Source organism: Rousettus aegyptiacus, unplaced genomic scaffold (genome assembly GCF_014176215.1).
Source record: "Rousettus aegyptiacus isolate mRouAeg1 unplaced genomic scaffold, mRouAeg1.p scaffold_m13_p_14, whole genome shotgun sequence".
In the NCBI taxonomy this organism is placed as follows: Eukaryota; Metazoa; Chordata; class Mammalia; order Chiroptera; family Pteropodidae; genus Rousettus; species Rousettus aegyptiacus.
In genome coordinates, this window is record NW_023416289.1 from 2,991,783 (window position 1) to 3,011,045 (window position 19,263).

The 19,263-nt window shown below is 62.9% G+C and overlaps 1 protein-coding gene across 12 annotated transcripts in view; it reads right to left on the bottom strand.

Annotated features, from left to right (window-relative positions):
- The window catches only part of ZNF423 (zinc finger protein 423), a 262,390-nt gene that overhangs the window by 78,951 nt on the left and 164,176 nt on the right, over positions 1 to 19,263 (bottom strand). For all 12 annotated transcript variants that reach the window (XM_036231242.1, XM_036231243.1, XM_016147610.2 and 9 more), the window contains one exon: positions 18,083 to 18,167. In XM_036231242.1, coding sequence (XP_036087135.1) covers positions 18,083 to 18,167 — 85 coding nt within the window. The remainder of the gene's footprint in view (positions 1 to 18,082; positions 18,168 to 19,263) is intronic.

Consider the following 19,263-nt stretch of genomic DNA (forward strand, 5'->3'; position numbering starts at 1 on the left):
ACCTGGCGGGGGTGCAGTATTTTCGGTGGAATTAACATAAAATATACAACTGCAAATTATCCAGGAAATAGCTATGTTCTTTACGGCATGCTTTTACATTCGGAAAAAAAAAAAAAAAAAATGTTCTCCTTCTCCGTCTCGCACAAAGCCACACACAGCTCCATTCTGGCAAGTTTTAAAGGGAAAATAATAGATTCGTCATAGGAGTGGGGATGGGGGAGAATGGGGGTGAGCAGGGCCTAACAGACAGCTCTAGGTGGGTCGGCCTCAGAGACGCCGTCAGGAACCAGCCTCGGCACCCCTGCCCCTCCACCCCCGGGCATCTGTCTCCTCTCCCAGGCCTCAGCTCTTTCTCCTAAACACAAGAAAAACTGTAACACCATGTAAAATGCAAATCTCGCTGTAAATATTTTATAAAATTGTTGCATACATCCCAAAAGCTATAGGTCTTAATTGAGAACAGGCGATTTTTCTAGTCAATATATGGAAATGGAAAATGCTAATTTGTGTTTTTCTCCTTATGAAAAGCCCTGGAGAACAGCAAGCCACAAATGCACTCGCTTTAATATTATAAATATAATTTGGCTCCCTCTTTGCCTTCCCCGGGCCTGGCTTTTATCTCCCGGTGGCTGCAGGAGGAGATGGAGAACGGCTTTTACGGAGTCGGCCTGGGAGGGCGACCTCGGAGGACAGCGGGGGGGATCGGGCAGACCCGTGTGCCCCCCACCCCTGCCATCAGCAGCCCCTGGGACCTGGCGGGCGGGGGCCACAGGCCACGGGCGCTGCCCGGGGTTCTGTTCACCGAAGGCCAGAAGCAAGAGACAAGGCGGCAGCCTCGGTCGTGGGGCTCCCCTCTCGGCCGGGCCTGCTCCCTCTGACCACCTCGGAGCTCCTCCGTCTGGGCAGCGAGGGACTCCCCCGAGGGCCGCCCCGGGAGCAGCCACAATGAACAGGGCTGGCAAGATGCAACTTGAACATGCCAGTTCCTGGACTCCAAATTGGAACGAATGCCTCTGCCAGTGATCCCAAGAGCCTGCCCCTCCCAGCAGGGGGGCCCCTGCCCGCCACCCCGGGCCCACGGCCCCCTTGTAACGGCGTACTCCTCCTCAGCCCTCCTGACCAGGGCTGCCCCGCCTCGGCAGACGCTCGCCACGCGGCCCTGAACTGCGGCTGGTCGCGTTGCGATGAGCTGTCGGTGCCAAACACACGTCGGAGTGCGAGAAAAAGAATGCGAAAGAATCCTCCTTAATAACTTTTTAAGTTGATTACACGGCACAGTCATAATATTTTGGATATATCGGGTTAAATAAAACTACTTTATAGCATCTGTTTCCTTTTACTTTTTTTTTCAATGCAGCTCGTAACGCAGTTAGAATCGCACACGTGGCTCCGATCCCGTTTCCCTCGGACCGCGTGGGGCAGAGAACGCTCCGTTTGCTGCGTAGAGGCCGGCGTGGTCACGTGACAGTCACGGCTCCGGCCGACACCGTGCGAGCGGCAGGCCCCCTGCGCTGTGACCCTACGGCGGACAGGTCTCGGAGTCAGGGACCCCGGGGCCCCCTAAACCCGCCCACGTACAGTTCCGAGAACACAGCATGACTCCAAGAGAGTCCACGAGCGACCGGCCGAGCTCTCGGCCTCGGAGAGGGCGGGTCCTCTGGCCCCGGCCCTGGCACTCGTCAGCCGAAGAGAGCTCGAGTGTGTGGTGGGCAGAGCCTTCTTCTCCCCCAACCCCAGGAGCCTCCCCACGTCCCCCGATCGGAATGCAGACCGGGTCCTCCTGGGAGAGCCTGTCGGCCAAGCTGGCCTTTGCCTGTGTGTCACCTCACACTGTCCCCAAATCGGCGGGAACAGCAGCGGGGGTGGGGTGGAGGAAGGGGAGGCAGTCGGGGTGAGGCGGCCTGGGTGCACCTCCAGGCCGTGCCCCGCCCCAGCTCTGAAAGCTTAGGGACGTCGTGGAACCTCTCCCTTGCCTCGGTTTCCTGATCTGTCCAATGGGAGCAATGGCGTCGACTTCATAACATGTTTTGGTGAAGTCGAGACAACGCACGTCAGGTTCCAGGACGCGGCGCACGCTCCACGAGCAGCAGCTCTTCTCATCACGTTACTGTGATGATCGTTTTTGTCATTCCAGAGCTGCCTCATGACGGAAGGCCAAGTTCTCAGGCGTTTGGAGCATCACCCCTGGGACAGAGGCGGGAGAGGGGAGCCAGTCGCAAAGCCAGCGCGAAGGCCAGTTCAGAGGAGAAAGGGGGTGCCCGAGGTCCTCTCCCACCCCTGGCTGCCGGCGGACCCCGGAGCCAGGGCACAGAGCTGGGCACAAGAAGCCTGGGGTGGGGCTTGTCCCCTCTGGAGGCCCAGGTCCGGCTCTCCAGAAAGCCCAGGGTGAAGGCTGCTGGCTGGAAAAACTCGCGCGCCATGCATCACCAGGGATGTATGGGGGACGGGCGAGGGGACGAGGTTAGGCTGCATGGACACCAGGTGTGACTCGCGCAGCGACCACTGACTGCAGATGGCTGCTCCTCAAGGCGCCCAGATGCTACCGTCTGAAGCTGACATTCCCAGAGGTCAAAGACGGGATGTTTAACACCGAACAGCTCTCGTGCCTGAGAGCGGGGTGACCCTGGCGGGACGGCCAGGCTGCGTTGCTAAGGGACCCCTGTTCCAGAAGCCCGCCCCAGGCACCGGCTGAGACATCCACGTGTGTGCGCATGCACAGACACATGCAGATGCGCACGTGTGTGCCCGTCTGCCTTGGAACGAAACGACAGATTAGGGATAAACAGACCGCGAGCCGAGGCGGGCGGGGAACAGACACACGCCCATCGGGCCCCTGCGCTGGCAGACGCCACTATTCCAAAGAAAACGGCCGAGGGCCACGAGGCAGCCTTCCAGAACCGAGGGCGCCTTTTCCCCGTCCACTGTCCCCACCGCAGTCAGCACGCCCCGGAGAAATGCTGACAAACGAGGCTCCGATCGCTGAGCGCTCCCTGGCCCGGGGCTGAGCCCTCGACGCGCCAACGGGGAGGTTAATGAACCCGCACGAGGGCTCACAGCAAACGAGCAGCAGAGCCAGAACTGCACCCCGATTCCGAGATGCAGAAACAGCACACCGGGGGCCGGGGGGCGGGGGGCACTGGGCTCAGGGCTGGAGTCCGGGCGCCCCGGCTGGATGGACACCATGGCCCTGAGCCGCCTCCCTCACAGGGACGTGGGTGGGATGGAAAGCCGGGACGCGCGTGAATGGCCCGCGGACCCTCCTCATCCTCATCGCTGCGACCGGGGCGGAGTGCCGGGCTCTGCGTAGGCACTGGCCGAGCAGCCGGGACGAGGTCCTGACGAGCAGGCAAGGTCCCTGGTCCCACTCCCGTGGGAAAGGAACGCTACGCAGACAAACACACGAGTGACTAGATGACTAAAACGGCGAGGAGAAAATTACACAGGAAGATAGAGCAGAGTGACGAGGGTGGGTCCGGGGTCGTCGGCCTCCCCCTGCCCGCCCCGCCCCGTGGGCGTCACACGACCTCCTGGCCTCAGCAGGAAGGGGGCCATGTGGGCGGACGTCCCCCAAGCTGTGCAGGCAGCCGGGACCCCTCACCTGGGCAGCTCGCACGCCTGCATCACACACGTACTCAGCATGAGGACGCGACGAGTCATAAAACCCTGCAGGAAGATACCCCGAAAGCCAAGCCAGCAGAACCAAGGCCCCTAAACCAACCTCGAGCTTCTGAATTCTGGGTCAGATGGACAAAAAATCTGGGCAATGTCTCGGCCTCAGTTCTCCAAGCCTGCAAGGGACGGGAGAGGTGCCCAGGGCAGCAGACGCAAGGCCAGGACGGCGAGGCAGGCCTCCCTGGCCCAGTGGGCAACGCTGCCTGGAGGCCCCCTCCCCGGCGGGGAGCAGGCAGCGGGGAGGGAGCCGGCCACGTTGATCACCCGCCAGCAGCCAGCCCCGCCGCAGGCCTCCGTCGCCCACACTGAGCCATTAGCTCGTAATGGCCCCGAAAGCTCCCTCAGCCACAGACAGGCCCAGGCCCGTGCGTCAGCCTCTGACACCAAGGATACTCATGACCACCACACTGCCCAAATAAATCAGCATCGCTTGGAAGGGGCTCCGGCCGGGCCGGCGGCTTCCAGACCTCATTTCGCGAATTTCCCCCTAATCCTCAGCTGCCCGGGCCACGGGGTCCTCGGGCGAGCGCGTCCTCAGCACTTCTCTGTCAGCGTTTATAAAGGAAGGGACGAGAGGAGGGAGACGGGAGGATGTGGACCTGGACCGTGCCACAGGGGTCCACACTGGCGGGCATGTGGAGGTGGGCACCGAAGCCCCGTCGGAGATGCCCTCGGGCGCCTCTGATGGCCCGGAGCCGGCAGCCGGAGCAGCCATCGGAGGCAGCTGCGAAGCCGTCCAGCACGCACGGCCCCTCCTAGATAGAAGCTCCACAAATCAGGGCGCCACGGCCACGGGGGATGTGGCACGCGGGGGCTGACGGCAGACCGCCCGGTCTCATCCCCGCTCTGACTCCTGCCCGCCGTGGGCCCTGAGCCGGGCATCTTCGCCTCTGTGCGCCTCGATTTTCCCATCCGCAAAATGGGAGGACGGGGCCTCCCTCGGGGGTCGACGTGCTGACTGACGGAAAGTGCTTAGGACGGGGCCCGTCACGTGAGCGCCACAGAACGGTGCGCGATCGCTCCCGCCACCGCCGTCTTCCTCATGCAAACACTCCGGAAAAGTCCTACAGGAAGAGACCTGGTTGACATGGCGACAGGCTCACTTACTGCCACTCGGTCGTGTTATGCTTGGAGTGCGGTTCCTGGGAGGGAAACTGATTTGCTCAAAGTCACGAGGTACGGGAGGAGGACGGACTGGCGTCCAGGCCCCCCGCCTCCCGGGCTGCAGCTCCCTGCTATGAAAGATGCTCACCCCACAGCCTCCAGAGGCAGCAGCCCCTACGAGCAGCATAACCCAGGGCACGGGGAGCAGGCTTCCGGTACCAGGAACACCCCAGGCTTCTCCGGGCCCAGCTGCCCTGGGGTTCCACCTGCAGGCCGTGGGACCTAAAGGTGACTCTTGGGAACACAGAAGCAGCTGGAGAGTGTCCTCGCATCCTGCCTGCCTTCTTGGACGACGCAGGAGCCGGGGTCTCGTTCCTCGAGATTCTGAGGGACCCCCACCCTCTCGCCCCAGACCCCGACCTGCCTTCCTCTCCCTCTTCGGCGGGAGTCCTCACTCGACGGGCTCAGCGTTGGCCACGGGGGGCCTGGGCTAGCACTGTGTCAACACTGACCCTGGCCATGAGTCTCGCATACAGTTGGAGCTCGATTATTGCTGTGAGGGACTGAATCTGCAGGCCGTAATGCCACCCCTTCCCCCCAGCCTGGGCTCTCCCAGCTTCCTGTCCTGGACTAGAGATGCTCTGCTCCAATCTCACTCTGTGGAGGCCCCCAAAAAACAACAGAAAGAGGGCCCAGAGTCCAGTCCATCGCTGCCTCTGCCAGGAAGCCCTCCCTGACTTCTCGAGGCCGCCTGTCTGAGCCCCCTGAACACTGTTCTCTGTAACAGCCGATCCTCCCAGCCTGCAGCTCACCTGACCTCCCTCGCTGCAGGGTCTGCTGAGGGCTTGTTTGTTGTTACCCCTCCCCTCCAGCAAGAGCACAGACCTGGGCACTGGGAGGTCATCGCAGTGAAAAATGCCCAGAACCTCTGCAAGCCAGGCTGGGGGGCAGAGGACAGGAGGGGCTGTGCGGGACCAGGTGGGTCGGGTCTGCAGACCAGGGCGAGCCCAGAGAGGCCCAGGTGGGTTCCAGCAGAGCCCGCCGCTCCACCTACGGCGGGAGCGGAGGCAGAGCCCAGAGCCCCACGTGGGGGCCGGCTGCCCGGGGCAGCGAGGACCCCGCGGAAGGCTCTGCCGGCTGGGTGCGGCCCGGCTCCCCCTCGGCGGCGGGCGGCATGTTGGCAGCAGGCAGAAACCGCTCCGCCGACTGGAAACCAGGTCAGAGGAAAGCGGCTCGTTTCCGGCAGGGGCGAGCGTTCCTCCCGGGGACGGGCTCCGCGCGAGTCTCCACACCGAGCACGCGAGGCCGGTGGGGACTGCGCACCTCACTCCCTCGGTGGCCCCGCGGCTGCCGAAATCACTGACAAACTGACCTACAAAGAGAGTTTCTATTTCGTGAGCAAACCCCAAAGGTTAACGGCGGAGCTGCCGGCGGCAGAAGCTTCCCCAGCATGGGCCCGGGCACCTCCGTCTCGCGGAGAAACGCGTCCCAGGAATGCCGGGGAGGAAGGGGGAAGGCAGGGTCCAGCGCTGGCTGCACGGGAGCATCTGGACGCGCAGGAGCCGGTCCCAAAGCTGCCGCTGCGGGAGGCCAGCCGGAGCGACCTCCGGCCGGGCTGCGCGCGGATGCGAAGTGCGCGGCGTTGCCCAGAGCTGCACGGCGTGCACCCCGCCTGACCGCACCTGCGGCCCCGAGTCCCGTGGGATTTCTGCCACGCAGACTCTGGCCTCTGCTCAGCGCTGGTTTCGTGGGCACGTGGCCCCGGCAGGAGCTCAGGTGCCTGGACCGAGAAGCGTCCAGCACTGGGCTTTGGGTCCTGCCGCCGCCCACCTTGGCGGTCTTGACTTTCACACAGGGCCCTGCGTTTTCACTGTGCGCCAACTACGGAGCTGGTCCTGCCCCGCCCCGACACACACACACACACACACACACACACACACGCATTTGAGAGCGCCAGGCCCACGCCAACAGGGTGGCCAGAAAAAGAAAAAATGAGCAATTACCAGTGGATTTATCGCTGGATAATGTACACGAAAAAGTAAAACATCCCTCCTCCATCCTTCCTCATCCTCCAAGGCGTCAGATGCAGGCCCACCTGTGAAGCTGCCAGGGGCAGGGACGAGAACCCCCCCCCTCACCGGCGATGGGGAGGGCGCGAGGCTGCTGGAAGCCCTCGAGGCTTCCTCCCTGACGCAGGAAGCAGCTCCGGATAGCAAGGAACCCATTGGAGACTAAGGACCCTTGGGTTTTCGCACATTATACCAATGTCTGAGCTGCAAGAAAACCTCCCGGCTCTGCGGAGAGGGTAAGCAGCAAAAGCAGGTCTCAGAACGCCCACAGGCAGGCAGGAGATGAGGCCGGCATCAGCAGCCCACCGAATGGGGCGCCGGGGTCCCTTGCCGCCGACCCTCGACCCAGGCGTGGAACACCCGTGGCCGACGTCATCTCGTCAGGTCTGCCAAGGGCCTGGGAGCGGGTGGACGTCCGCCCCTTCTGGAAGATGAGCCGAGGCTCACAGAGGTCTGGAGACTGCCCCGCACTGCCCACCGGGCCGGGCCTGGCACACGGCCCTGCTGACCCTGGTGGTGGTGCGGGGCGTGGGGACTCAGCAACCAAGCGAAATCTTACAGGAAACACCGAGCCCCAAAGCAGAGCAGGGCAGAACTGCTGTCCAGCCCCCCATCCCAGCCCCAGCCTCTGGGCCTCCTCCTGTCCGCGTGGCCCCCGGGACCCGCGTGGGACGCCAGGGTGCCTCCGATTGCAGTCTGACAACCAGCGGCCCAGTGGCCTTGTTTCTAGTCCCCGTCAATACTAAACGGCTCAGTCTCGGCCCGTTTGTACGCGCACACCGGGTTTCCGCAGGACCTCGGCCCCGTGAGGGACCCGCCTGCGGTCACAGCCCCGCGGTCCCCAAGCCTCAACTCTGCGCAGCTGCTGGCCCCCGGCCGCCCGCCAAGGCCGACAACCCCCGGCGCCCACACCGCCGCACCAGCTGGGTCGAACGCGGGGCGCTCTCCCCACCACCGCCCCCGGCTCCCCAGCTTCTCCACCTCACCAGCTTCCGGGCGAAGAAAGTCCGAGTACGAGCGAAGGGTGGAGAACAAACCCACACGACTGGGTGGAACCAGACACGCGGTATTGTTGGTGTCACAACACGTCATTTCTGCCTCGGATGCGGCCCGGCTCGATGTACGGGCCCGGGGCCTGCGGCAGCCCGCTCTCCCCTCTCCGTGCCAGGAGACGCCGGCCGGGCCCCGGGGCTGGGCCCCCGGCTCCCCCCGTCTCAGCTCCAAGCGCCCCGTCAGGCTCCTGGCCCTGCCGCCAGCAGGCGCGGCACGGCCCAGACTTTCCTGGACTCGTCGACGGTACAAGTCCGGGGCGGGGGGTGGGGTGGGGGGCTCCCGACTGCACGGACGTCCTGGCCCCGCCCCCAGAAACTCTCAGTCAAGAGGCCAGCGTGGGCTTCGTCTGCGGAGTGAATTCGCGGGGCAACGGGGAGGGGTGGCGTTTGGGCTCGCACGGGCCTGGCTGGCATTCCCCCCGGCCTCCGGCCATCTGCGTGACCCCGGGCAAGTGTCCGGCCCTCTCTGAGCCTCAGCGTCCTGACGAGCCCAATGAGAGATGGTCCAGAAGCTTCCAGCTCCGACCCATTCTTGGTGTCTGTGGAGGAGCAAGACCCTGTCAGGTCCCGTTGCTAACAAGGAGAGAACTCCGGCTCACCCTTCCCGAAAACAGAACCAAGCCTGCCTGCCTCCTTCCATCTCTCCAGAAGGGGGCAGAGGGACGGGGGACCCCAGATCCCCACCTGGGAGAATTCAGATTCTTGAAAATCAATGAAGCTTCCTGCTCAGTCAGCACCAAGCCTTGAAGCCCGGGGCTGGGGCGAGCTGCCTTCCTGCAAATGCTCGCTCGTCAATACATTGCCATTCCGAACCCCAGAGTCACGGTCCAGGCCAGCGCGGTCGCTGGAGGGAGCCACCGCGGACAGGCGGGTTGACTGACAAGTGTCGGTTTGCAGACACAGGCCACCGGCTGAGAAACAGCAGAGAGACCTGCTAACGACGAAACCTTCCGGCGGCCTCGCACCTTGCACCGGAGCTCGAGGGGCGGATTCCCCCAAAAGGCGTTGTTTCCTCAGCCTCCCCCTGGTGATGGGGCGGATGAGAAAAACACCAGCCGAACGCCGAGCTGGCGTCGTCGTCGCACCTGCGCGAGGAAGATGAGCGGGGCCCGAACGGCGCAGACGCTCCGAGCCGAGGAGAGGGAGCGGGCTGAGCTCACAGCCCCCGCCCCAGGCCCACGTCCCGGCGGCTACAAAAGTGTCAGGGAAAAGCGAGCAGTGAGTAGTATCCACGTCGTAAACAGGAAAACAACTGCCAAAGGACGCGTGTGAGTAACCGCCCTGCAGGGAAGTCCCGCCTTTTGGGGTCAGAACGAGAGCAATGCAGAGTCGGCTTCTGGGTTCCCGCCGCAAAGCAAAAACAGCACCGGGAAAGCTCGTCGACGTACAGGGGAGCGCGGGGGGACGGGCACGGAAGGGGCCTGGCGGGGCAGGGAGTGAGCGGGAAGGAAGGAGACTGGGCCCCGAGGAGCCGGCTTAGCGGAAGGGAGCAGCATCAGCCGGCATCCGGTACACGCCTCCTGCGGGGTGGTGTGGGAGAGGAGGAGTCGAAGTTATGGCGAGAGCAGGGTTGATACGCAAATGTATGGAGCAGCAGGGAGCTCACCAACCTGCGCTAGCCCTGGCGGGGGCCTGGCGGTCCCTCACGGACCTGGGGATTTCCTCTGGCTGGATCTGGGGGAGGACCAAGAGTCTGGGCACAGGGAATGTATGTGCGGACAGGGGGCTCGGGGCAGAAACTCGTGGCCAGTAGGGAGCTATTTGCGCATCTTAACAAACAGCACGGCAGTGCCGGCGAAGCGCCAGCCCTCTGCCGAGCGCCCCGAGACGGGCGGGGCCGGGACGGGGAACACGTTCTGACTCCCGTCTGATTCATCTGTTCGTTTACGTTGAGGAGCACTGTTCCTGCCGCCCCGGGGACGAGGGCTCCCAAGCCGCCGCGCACAGAAGCAGAGAGCGCGCGCACACTGCCGAGGCCCCTCACGCCCAAGCCGGCCCCACGCGGTGCCGGCCGCCAACAGGGCGCCCGGAGGAAGACCCAGACTGCCCCAGAGGCGGGAGGTGAGGCCAGACATCCGAAACCGGACTCTGACCCCGATGCTGACGAGAAAAGCCCCAAAGCGTTCTACAGTGAGATGCTAAATCTTCTCTTTTTTTTTTGGTAAAACGGATCTTGAAGGCACTTGCTGAGATAGCTGAAGCCCTTCACGCAGGCGACAGCTGAGGGGTGAGTGTGTGAGTGCGCACACGCGTGTGCACGTGTGCCCAGGTGCCCGTGTGTTTAAGGAGGCTGTCCTTATCAGAAATCCTTCATGAAAACCTCACTCGCTCGGTGAGGTGTTTTTACAGCTCTGATACACACGAAAGGGGCCCTTTGTGGCTCTCCGTGGCCCTGTGCGTGGGGAACAGGCCACAGGATTCAAGTACATGGGCAAAGGAAGGACAAAGGACCTCACCGCCAGCATCTTTTAAGGATTCACGTGACCAGTAGAAACGACTACTTTTCCTAAAGCTGTGGGCCCTTTACAGTGCACCCTGACATTTGATGAGAATCCAACCCTAACCAAGATTCTGGGGGTGGATTTTCAAATCCCAAGGGGCTGCCGGAAGCCGGGTTTGTGCTGTGGTTCCTTACATTTCCACCAGCCCCTGACACGTTGAAAGAGCAGTCCACAGAATCCTCCTCCCAGAAAGAAAGGGTCGGGCTGGAGGACTGTATCAGTTGTGGAAAAGAAAGATAATTCTGCTTCCTGTCAGGTCCGTAATTAATTCACGCATTCGACTGCTGGGCCCGGAAATATGTCCGTGTTGACAATCTGCAGCTGAAGCGTTGAAGACAATCTGTCACGTTTTTATTTGCTTCGCCGTCCCGGAAACAATGCCACGTTCCTACACGTACCCAAGTGCCGCGGTTCCACTGCAGCTTCCCGAGACCCCACCCACGGCAGTGAGGGAGGGGGCGTAGGATGTCGGGCGGGAAGAGTGGTGTCCAAGAAAGCCTAGTAGGGAGCCAGGACCTTCGTGTTTGCTGGGCAGTAACACGGCCCCACCCCACAGTATCCGCAGAGACATCCGAGGAGCCTGGACTTCTGCCGCCACCCAGCAGTGGCGAGGGGTCCCACTAATCAGAGCAGTATCGATGGAGACATAGTGGGATTCTTCCCACGTCGATCAAAACTTATTCATGCCCCAACAACCAGGAAGACCTCGAGCTGAAGGAAACAATGTGCCTAGGCCAAGACTGAGATGACAGAGATGCGAGAATTCTCTGCCCCGAAATCTAAAGGAACCTTCGTACGACACTTCGACAATCATGAACACCTTCGAAACAAATAGAAAGATAGAACGTCTCGGCAAAGAAATAGTTCTGGCAAAGAGACAGGAGATTTAAGGAAACACAAAACAAATTTTAGAAATAAAAAAAAAATAAAGAAAAAATGTTAAAACTCAATGATGGGCTGAATTAACATCAGAAGGGAGAAGACAGAGCAAAGTATCGGTGAACTGGAAGACGGAACACTGGAAATCATCAAGAACGAAAGAGTACGAATATATTAAAAGAGAGAGGGGAAAAAAAATGAAAACCAAAATGAAGGCCTTAAAAGTGTTCGAGTAGCCCATGGGAGCGTAGAGAAAGCAGAAATGGAAAACAGAGAGAATGAATAGGAAACAAGATATAAAACGGCAGACTTCAGCCCTAACATACTGTTAATGACGTTAAACATAAACGGCCCAGCGCGAGGCTCTGGCACCTACGAGGCGGTCAGCGCAGGGCGGGCCAAGCCCTGGGGCCACCGCCGGCCTCGGGACCCTCGTTTCCTGCCGTCACTCCAGTGAGGCTCAGCCAGAAGCAGACGCGAGGGGAAACCGCTCACAGGTCAGCTGCTCCCGGGCAGCCAAACCACCACGAAGGGTGTCGGACAAAGTCGACTTGACAGCTCGGGCCGCCAAGCCCTCGGCGACAGAGAGCAGGGGCGGGCCGTGCCCGTGGGCCGACCCACCGCGATCCACCAGGACAGGATCCACGGCCCTGTCCTCACCCCCTTCCTCCTCTCTCCTTAGAAGCCCACGCTGCTCTCTCCCTCTTACCGGCTTCCTCTGCGCCCCGTTCCCCAGCAGTCCCGTCCACACTGCTGGCCTCCACGCGTTCCTCCATCTGATTCTGCGGCCCCCGCTCACGCCCGGGGCAGTCTGCAGACCCTCGGCGGCCTCCCTCCCATGGGCCTCTGTGGCTGTTCGCGCTGCTGCCCAGAGCACTTTGCTACCTGGCTGTTCCTGTCCCCGCTCCTCCCACGGCCTTCGCCTTCGACGCTGATGCGTCCAGCCCCTTCTCCAGCCCGGGCCCTTCTCCTGAGCTCCCTGCCCGCGTGGCCGACGGCCGGACAAACACCCACCCTCAGATCGCCACGGGCATCTCGTGCAAGGCCAAACCATCCACAAACCCAGAGTCGCCAGGTGCGGCGAGCCTCCAGGTGCGGGAGTGGAGAGGCTCCCAGGCTCTGGAATCACGAAGCCTGAGTTCGGTCTGCCCCTTGACGCTGGACGAGTCCCCTCGATTCCCCAAGGGCGAAGTTGGGGCATGACAGTGCCCCCCGGAGTGGTGTGGGGGTCAGTGCACTAACACTGTCCAGCAAGGCCTGGTCCTCGGCAGCCGCCTAATGTCACCGATGACCATATCAGCATCATCTCCTCTGACGGTCCCCAAAAGCTCTTCTTCGGGTGTGACATCATCCACCTGTCACCGGAGACCTCGGAGCAGTTCCTGTCCTCCCCGATTCCCACGGCCGCTCGACCACCAAATCCTGCCGGTTTTGCCTCTTAAACGCGTCTCTCCCGCCAGCGCCCCGCCCATCGTCCCCCGCCCACGCTGCGCTGCCGCAGCCTCCTCGGTGCCCCTCCCACCTGACTGCCCGTCTTCCAAGACCTGATCGGGGGCGACCTCCTCCAGGAAGCTCTCCTGGAGTGCCCCGACTGGCCAACGGGCCTATCCCGTGGGTTTTAGATTTGCGACGTTACAGTGACCTCATCCTTGGAGGTGAAGCGTCTCCCCGGCTGGACTAGAGGCCCCTCGACAAAGCCCTCCCGTGTGTCTGTCTACTGAGCTGAGCTTACTGCTGGAGGCCTTCTCTTTCTTTAAAAAAAAAAATTAATAAATAAAGGAAGAAATCTATGAAAATGAGAAAATGTCCACTGTTTAAAAATCCAGACCAATGGAGTGTCCGTTAGATCAAAGTGCTTGATTGACTGCTCCTTAAACTGGCTGGTGAGGCTCCACGTCGGGGAAGCTGAGTCCCCCCCCCCCCCCACGCGGACTGTTATGGCGGGGACTATGCCCTGCTTCGGGGTTTTGGGGGGAAATAAAAAGAATAGAAAAGAATCGGATTATAGGCTCTCCGAATAAGCTCGTTATTCTGACAGGGCAGTTCCAGAACTTGAAACATGATCTCTGCGGGGGAGGGACACGTTTTTATCACAGGTTATGGCTCGAGGATGTTTTGGGTCTGGTCATAACCGAATCAAACGCACCGGGGAGAGGGCTGACCGTGCCGGGAGGCGAGCAGGCCCGGCCGGTTTCCTTCCGGCTCCACGCGCTTCCCACCCCAGGGTGCGTGAGGGCGAGACGCCGCCTCTCTCACGAGTCCTCCCTTCCCCTTCCCTTCCCCTTCGAAACGAAGGCCCTGGGTATGCGGACAGCCACAGAAAGCGGGGGAGCCGGTCTGCAGGGGGGCTTCCGCCATGTCCCCAGGGACGTGCTCCTTAAAGACCCAGAAGGCAGAAACTCTCCCCAGCCTCTCTCTCTCTCTCTCTCTCTCTCTCTCTCTCTCTCTCTCTCTCTCTGTCTCACGCACCCTGAGCAGGTCCTTCCCCTGCAGGCAGACGAGGGGGGGGAGGGGAGGCGGGGGCCACCTGCCCAGCACAAGGGGCGTTTTAAAGGCCTGAGTGGGAGATCAGAGGCGGCTCTAGGCGCCCCCATTTCTCCACCATCGATGGCGAGGCCCAGCTCTTCGGAGGCACCCAGCGAACGGGTCCGACGTGACCAAGAAAACAACGTCTTTAGAATGACCGATGCCCCATGGGGCCGGGCCTGGCCGGGCCCGGCTGGCTGCCAGAGGGCTGCGGCCACTTTCCAAGGACAGAGAGGGCAAGTGTTCCTGACAGGGTTCTCCCAGGACTGTGCCTTCCCAGGCCTGAGCCTCCCCGGGGCTCGCCCCAGGGGCCCGTGGAGCCGAGTGGAGGCTGCGTCACTCCCCTGGGGCCAGCCTGGATCATAGCAGGTTCATTATTTCAAGGACAAGTTCTCAGACCCTGTCCCCAGCCACCCGCCCGACAGGGTCCGCCAGCAGAGATGACCGTGGCAGCCAGGCCTCCCCAGGCAGCTCGGCCCCCTGGGGCCCCGAGGCCCCACGTGCCCCGGGAGGGCTGCACAGGCCTTGTACACACGTGTCAACACACATGGGCAGGCACCCCTCCCCCAGCCAGTGGAGGGGGGCCCTGCCTCTGGGCCAGGCCCCCACAAAGCCTTCCGTCTGTTCTTGGTCAGCGGGCCCCGGGAAGCCCAAGGCGGAGGGCCTCCCGCAAAGCCATCTTCTGAGGGGGCCAACCCCCCTGCTTCTGGGGTGCGCTGGGGCCGCGGGAGGCTGAGGGAAGGGGCGCGGGGTGGAGCCGGGCAGCACAGAGGTGCACACGGCTCCGAGTCTTGGTGTGCCCGCAGTGGGAGGGGGCGTCTCCAACCTTTTCAAAAGCCGAGGGGAGGGAGGATTTCAAACGAGACCCCCCCCCGCACCCCCTGCCGCAAAGGTTCCGAAGACCCCTGCCTTCGCCCTGCTCCCCTCCGCTCCCCGGCCAGGAGCGCCGAGCAACGTTTCCAAGGAGACGTGCCCCCAAGCCACCATAACTCCTGGGTCTGGAGGCCGCCGGGCCACGAAGAGGCCCCCCGCTATAAAGGGGCGAGTTTGCCGTTCCCAAGGGAGGTCTCCGGCAGCCTGGGCCCCCGGGGGGGCCTGCCTCAGACCCCCCACTGCCCTGAGTTTACGAGAGGCCACCACGCTGAGCAGGGCTGCTCCGCCAGCAGAGTCCCTCCGGTGCCACTAAGGGAACTTTGACCCCCGCCAGCTCCAGGCAGCCACTCCGGGCTCGGGCCATTTAGCAGGGGAAGCTGTCCACAGGGACCCTGGGCCCCAACAGTTTAACTACAGAAACTGCAGAGCCACCGCCCCCGCCCCAGGCTCCAGTGTCCCCGTCTTCCATGCACACCTCCCACTGTCACCCCCTGCCCCCTTCCCCAGGCCACCAGGGCCAACGAGGCACACAGCACGAGCCCCATACAGCTTGCTGGGGCCCGCCCCTCTTCTCCCCGGCCTCACTCCCTTGCCTCTGGACCGGACCAGGCGGCTCCCTGCTCTCTCCCCATCTCCCCCCATCAACACTGCAGCCAGACGGAGCTCCATAAAGCACGCAGTGTGTGCGGGACACACCTGCTCCCAAACCTTCAGTGGCTCCCGAGTGCGTAAGCCCAAGGGTGCACACTCAGGAGCCCAGCGGGAGCGGGCTGGGGGCACAAAGCGTCCCCCTGAAACACCGCAGGGGCCGGCGGGGACTGTGGTCCTGGTCACACGCACTCCCGGCTGTGCCGTGTGGGGCCCCTCTCACCGCGGGCCTGGGCCTTGGCCGAGGTCCTGGCTCTGCTGCTCCCCGGCTGGAAGGGCTCAGGTCACTGGCTAAACGTCCTCTACGAGATGGAGACCTACCTAGCGCCTGCGCCAGGTGTCTGCGTGGTCGGCTCAGTACGTGGCAGCCGCCAGCACCTTTACCTGGTGCGACCCCCCTTGCCACACGGGGCGTGGCCTTGGTGCCTTCTCTGGGATGCTGTATGGCCTCTGAGCGCAGGGCCTGGGTCCCCTTAGCCCGCTAACACCCGCGGAGACCACCCCAGCTCTCTGCATACAGCAGGTGCTCGGTCGGTGCTCTCTGGTAAACAGAGCTGACGAGGCCAGGGAGGGCGGGCAGGTGGGGAGGGCAGGCCAGAGGGAGGAGGTCCCCAGCCGGCACCTGTGGCCATGCACCAAGGGCCTACACGGTGAGACTTTCTACAACTGCGAATGTCTCACCTGGACCAACCGCCCCTTGCTGCCTGCTCCCAGGCCGCCAGCACCCACGCGGCCTGGGACCCGGGCCAGCCGCGAGCGCTGCGGAGCAGGCGTGGGCCAGGGGCCCTGTCCGGCCGCCAGACAGGGCTCCTCCCCCTCCGCTCATCAAACCCCCGGGCAGGAGCGGCTTTGCACCCGAGGACACGCGGCTTCCACGCTCTGCGGAGAAGGGGAGATGGAAGGGGGGGGGGGAGAAGCAGCTCTGCGGTCGCTGTGGTCCCATCAGCTCCCCCATGCTCACGAACAGGAGCACACGTTAACACCTGCCGCAGCAGCGAGCGCTTTTAGACATCTTCATCTTCACCTCCTTGACACGCTCCCTGAAAGCCCGCTCGGCGGCGGCGACTGACAGGAAATGTCCTACTACGTCGGCAGGAGGCTTTCAAACAGAAGAGATTAAAAAGTCACCCGTCTCCCTGTCGGGCCAAACTCCCAGGGCCCTAACCGGGCTCCTCATGTCCCCTTGCCCCTGGGCAAGTCCCACCGTGCACGCAGGCGGGGTCAGCGGCTTCACGAGTCACTAGGCTGCTGGAGATGCAAACCGCGGAGCCCGGCGACGCTCCGGCAGGGTGAGGACGAGGGACCGCACTCACTCTGAGCGAAACTGCACTCGAGAAAGGCCTCCATGGAAAGCGTGGGTGGTGGCGCTGACCGGGGCCGCTCTCACTCCGCGCCGGGGGCATAGTGCCACACGACCGCTTTGGAGATTTATGAGTCGGGACCCCCTGGAAGTGGACAGCCTCCGACCCACCGCTCCGGCCCCAGAGACATCTCCTGTAGAACTGAACGCGCCGTCCGCCAAAGACACTGACGGGAACGTTCGCAGCAGGACGGACATGACCCACGTGCTCGTCGAGAGCCATGTAGATAAACAGCGACGTGTTTGCACAGCAGAACATTATACACCAGTGAAAAGGAACCGTGTCCAACCGCAGGCACACACGTGGACGAGCAAAGGACGCCAGCGACAAGGGAGCGGAAACCGCGTCACCTCGTCCAGCCCAGGACCGGCGAACGCGGCCTCTGCTGTCCGACGTCGGGAAGGTGAGGACCCTTCTCCGTGGGGGGAGGGCTCGGAAGGGGGGCTTCTGGGGTGCAGGAACGGTCGGCTTCTTCAGCTGGGCATTGGATATACAGGTGTGCCTGGTTCGTGAGAACTCACCGGCGGTACCCACGCCTCGACGGATTTTTATTTTTGTTACGTACGCAGTCATTCGAGGGTTTCGTGAAACGGTACCGGTGGGCGTGGCCGCTGCTAAGACTATGACGAAAAGATCCCGAGGAAGCAAAGTGGGGAGGAAGCAAGAGTCAGGATGCTCGGCCCGGCCTGACGCCCCCCTTCTCAAAGCCAGGGTCCTGAAGAAGGCGATCACACCGAAGACCAGGATTCCAGAAGCTCCCAAGGTCCTCTCTGCCACCCCCACCCCCCAGGCCAGCCCTGTGCTCGGCGGAAATCCAGCTGTGCCATCACGGGGAGGTGACCCTGCTGCCAGGGAGACCAGGCTCATCCGCGGAAGGCAAGGAAGACCTCATGGCCGCCTCCCTCCACACCTCCAGCCACACGCACAGCGCCGCGGGACTTGGAAAACTCCCCTTCTGGAAAGGCCGAGTCTTCCAAGTCCAAAGCCACGGGCAGGAGGGAGAGGAAGAGCGCCATCATCGCTCTGAAGTGCCCTGTCCGGACAGCGTGCCCGAGGAACTCGGTGCGCCAAGCGGGGAGCGCGAGCGGCCGAATGCCTTCGACGTCACGGCACACACGACCGGAGCGTGACTGCCCCCACGCGCTCGCCAGCTGCGAGGCGCTTCGTCTCAGCGACGGGGAGACATTCCCGCCGGGAAGGCGCGCGGGCTGTGGAAGGCGGGCTCGCGACGTGACGGCCGGGCTGGAGAAGGGGCTCCTCCAGCTCCGACCGCTTCGCTGCCGTCTAAATGAACCACGCCCGAAACGGCAGGCACGGCCCCTACGAGCCGGGGCAGCGCGGGCCGGCCCGCCGACCGCGAGCCCGCCCCGGCGCAGGCGGGAGACACGCCTCCTTACCGATCATGTGGTTGGCAACGTGGATTTGGATCTCCCGCTCATTCTCGAAGGTCATCTGGCACTTGATGCACTGGTACGTCTTTTTCTGTTCGGAAACCGAAAAAATATATATATATATTAGACAGTCAGAGGGGGGAAACAGGCAGAAAGCAATCGTTCCCGGAGGTCCCGGCTCTGGACTTCCCAGAGGGGCTCTGGTCCCCTCCCGGGTCTCCCCAGGACATTCTCTCCCTACCTGCTTTTGAACCCAGCTCTCCAGCCTGGGGAAAGACGGGGGGCGGGGCAGGGGGTGTCAGGCTACATTCCAAAGGCGCTTTTCCTGCCAGGCCTGGGGACCATGCCCTACCCGAGGTGCGGGCACACAGCGGCACTGCAGAACGGAAGCCGAGGGAGGCGGCCCTGCTCAAGTGTGCCCACCCTGTCCACCCATCCATCTACACGCGCACACACACACACACACCCCTCTACTCCTCCTTCCGTCCATCCACCCATCCACCTGTACCGCCCACCTGTCCACCCATCTACACAGGCATGTACACACACGCAGATGCCCGAGCGTGCAAGCACGTGCATGTAAGCCTCACGCTTAGCCCCCCGACTCGCCAGGCACACGTAAGCCCCTCACAGACGGAGCGCCAAGCCCCACACGACAGCCAGCTCCCTGCCACACAGGTGCACAGGTGCGACCCTCGGAGGAGTGGAGACGACCTCAGGGCCACACGTTCGCGTGGCCTGACATGTCCAGCCTCATCCCCAGAGGTGCACACGCACTTTCAGCTGCCTCAGGGGAGCCCGAGGGCCACGCCCATCACGCCCAACGCGCCCACCGATGCACAAGCAGCTTCTGACACACGCGTGTGCACAGCCCGACGCTCCCCTCGACACCTCCTCTCGGTCTGTCTCTCCACCTGCACCCCCTAAAGACCCCCGTCGTCCTCTAGGGCTTCAGTCCCCCCTGAGGGACACAATCACAGATAGAACTTGGCATTCGAAGCACCTCCTCTGCCACACGCCAGTCCCCTGGGGCCCAGCCACGGAACACCAAAGCCGAGCCCCAGGGCCCGAGGCCGGGGCTGCCTCCCAGAGCCGGCCCCGTGCCGCCCCAGAAAGGGCCCGGGAGGAGACGGAACGTGCTCGAGAATGGTGGAGGCGGATCGGGGGGCCGGGGAGGGAACAGACGG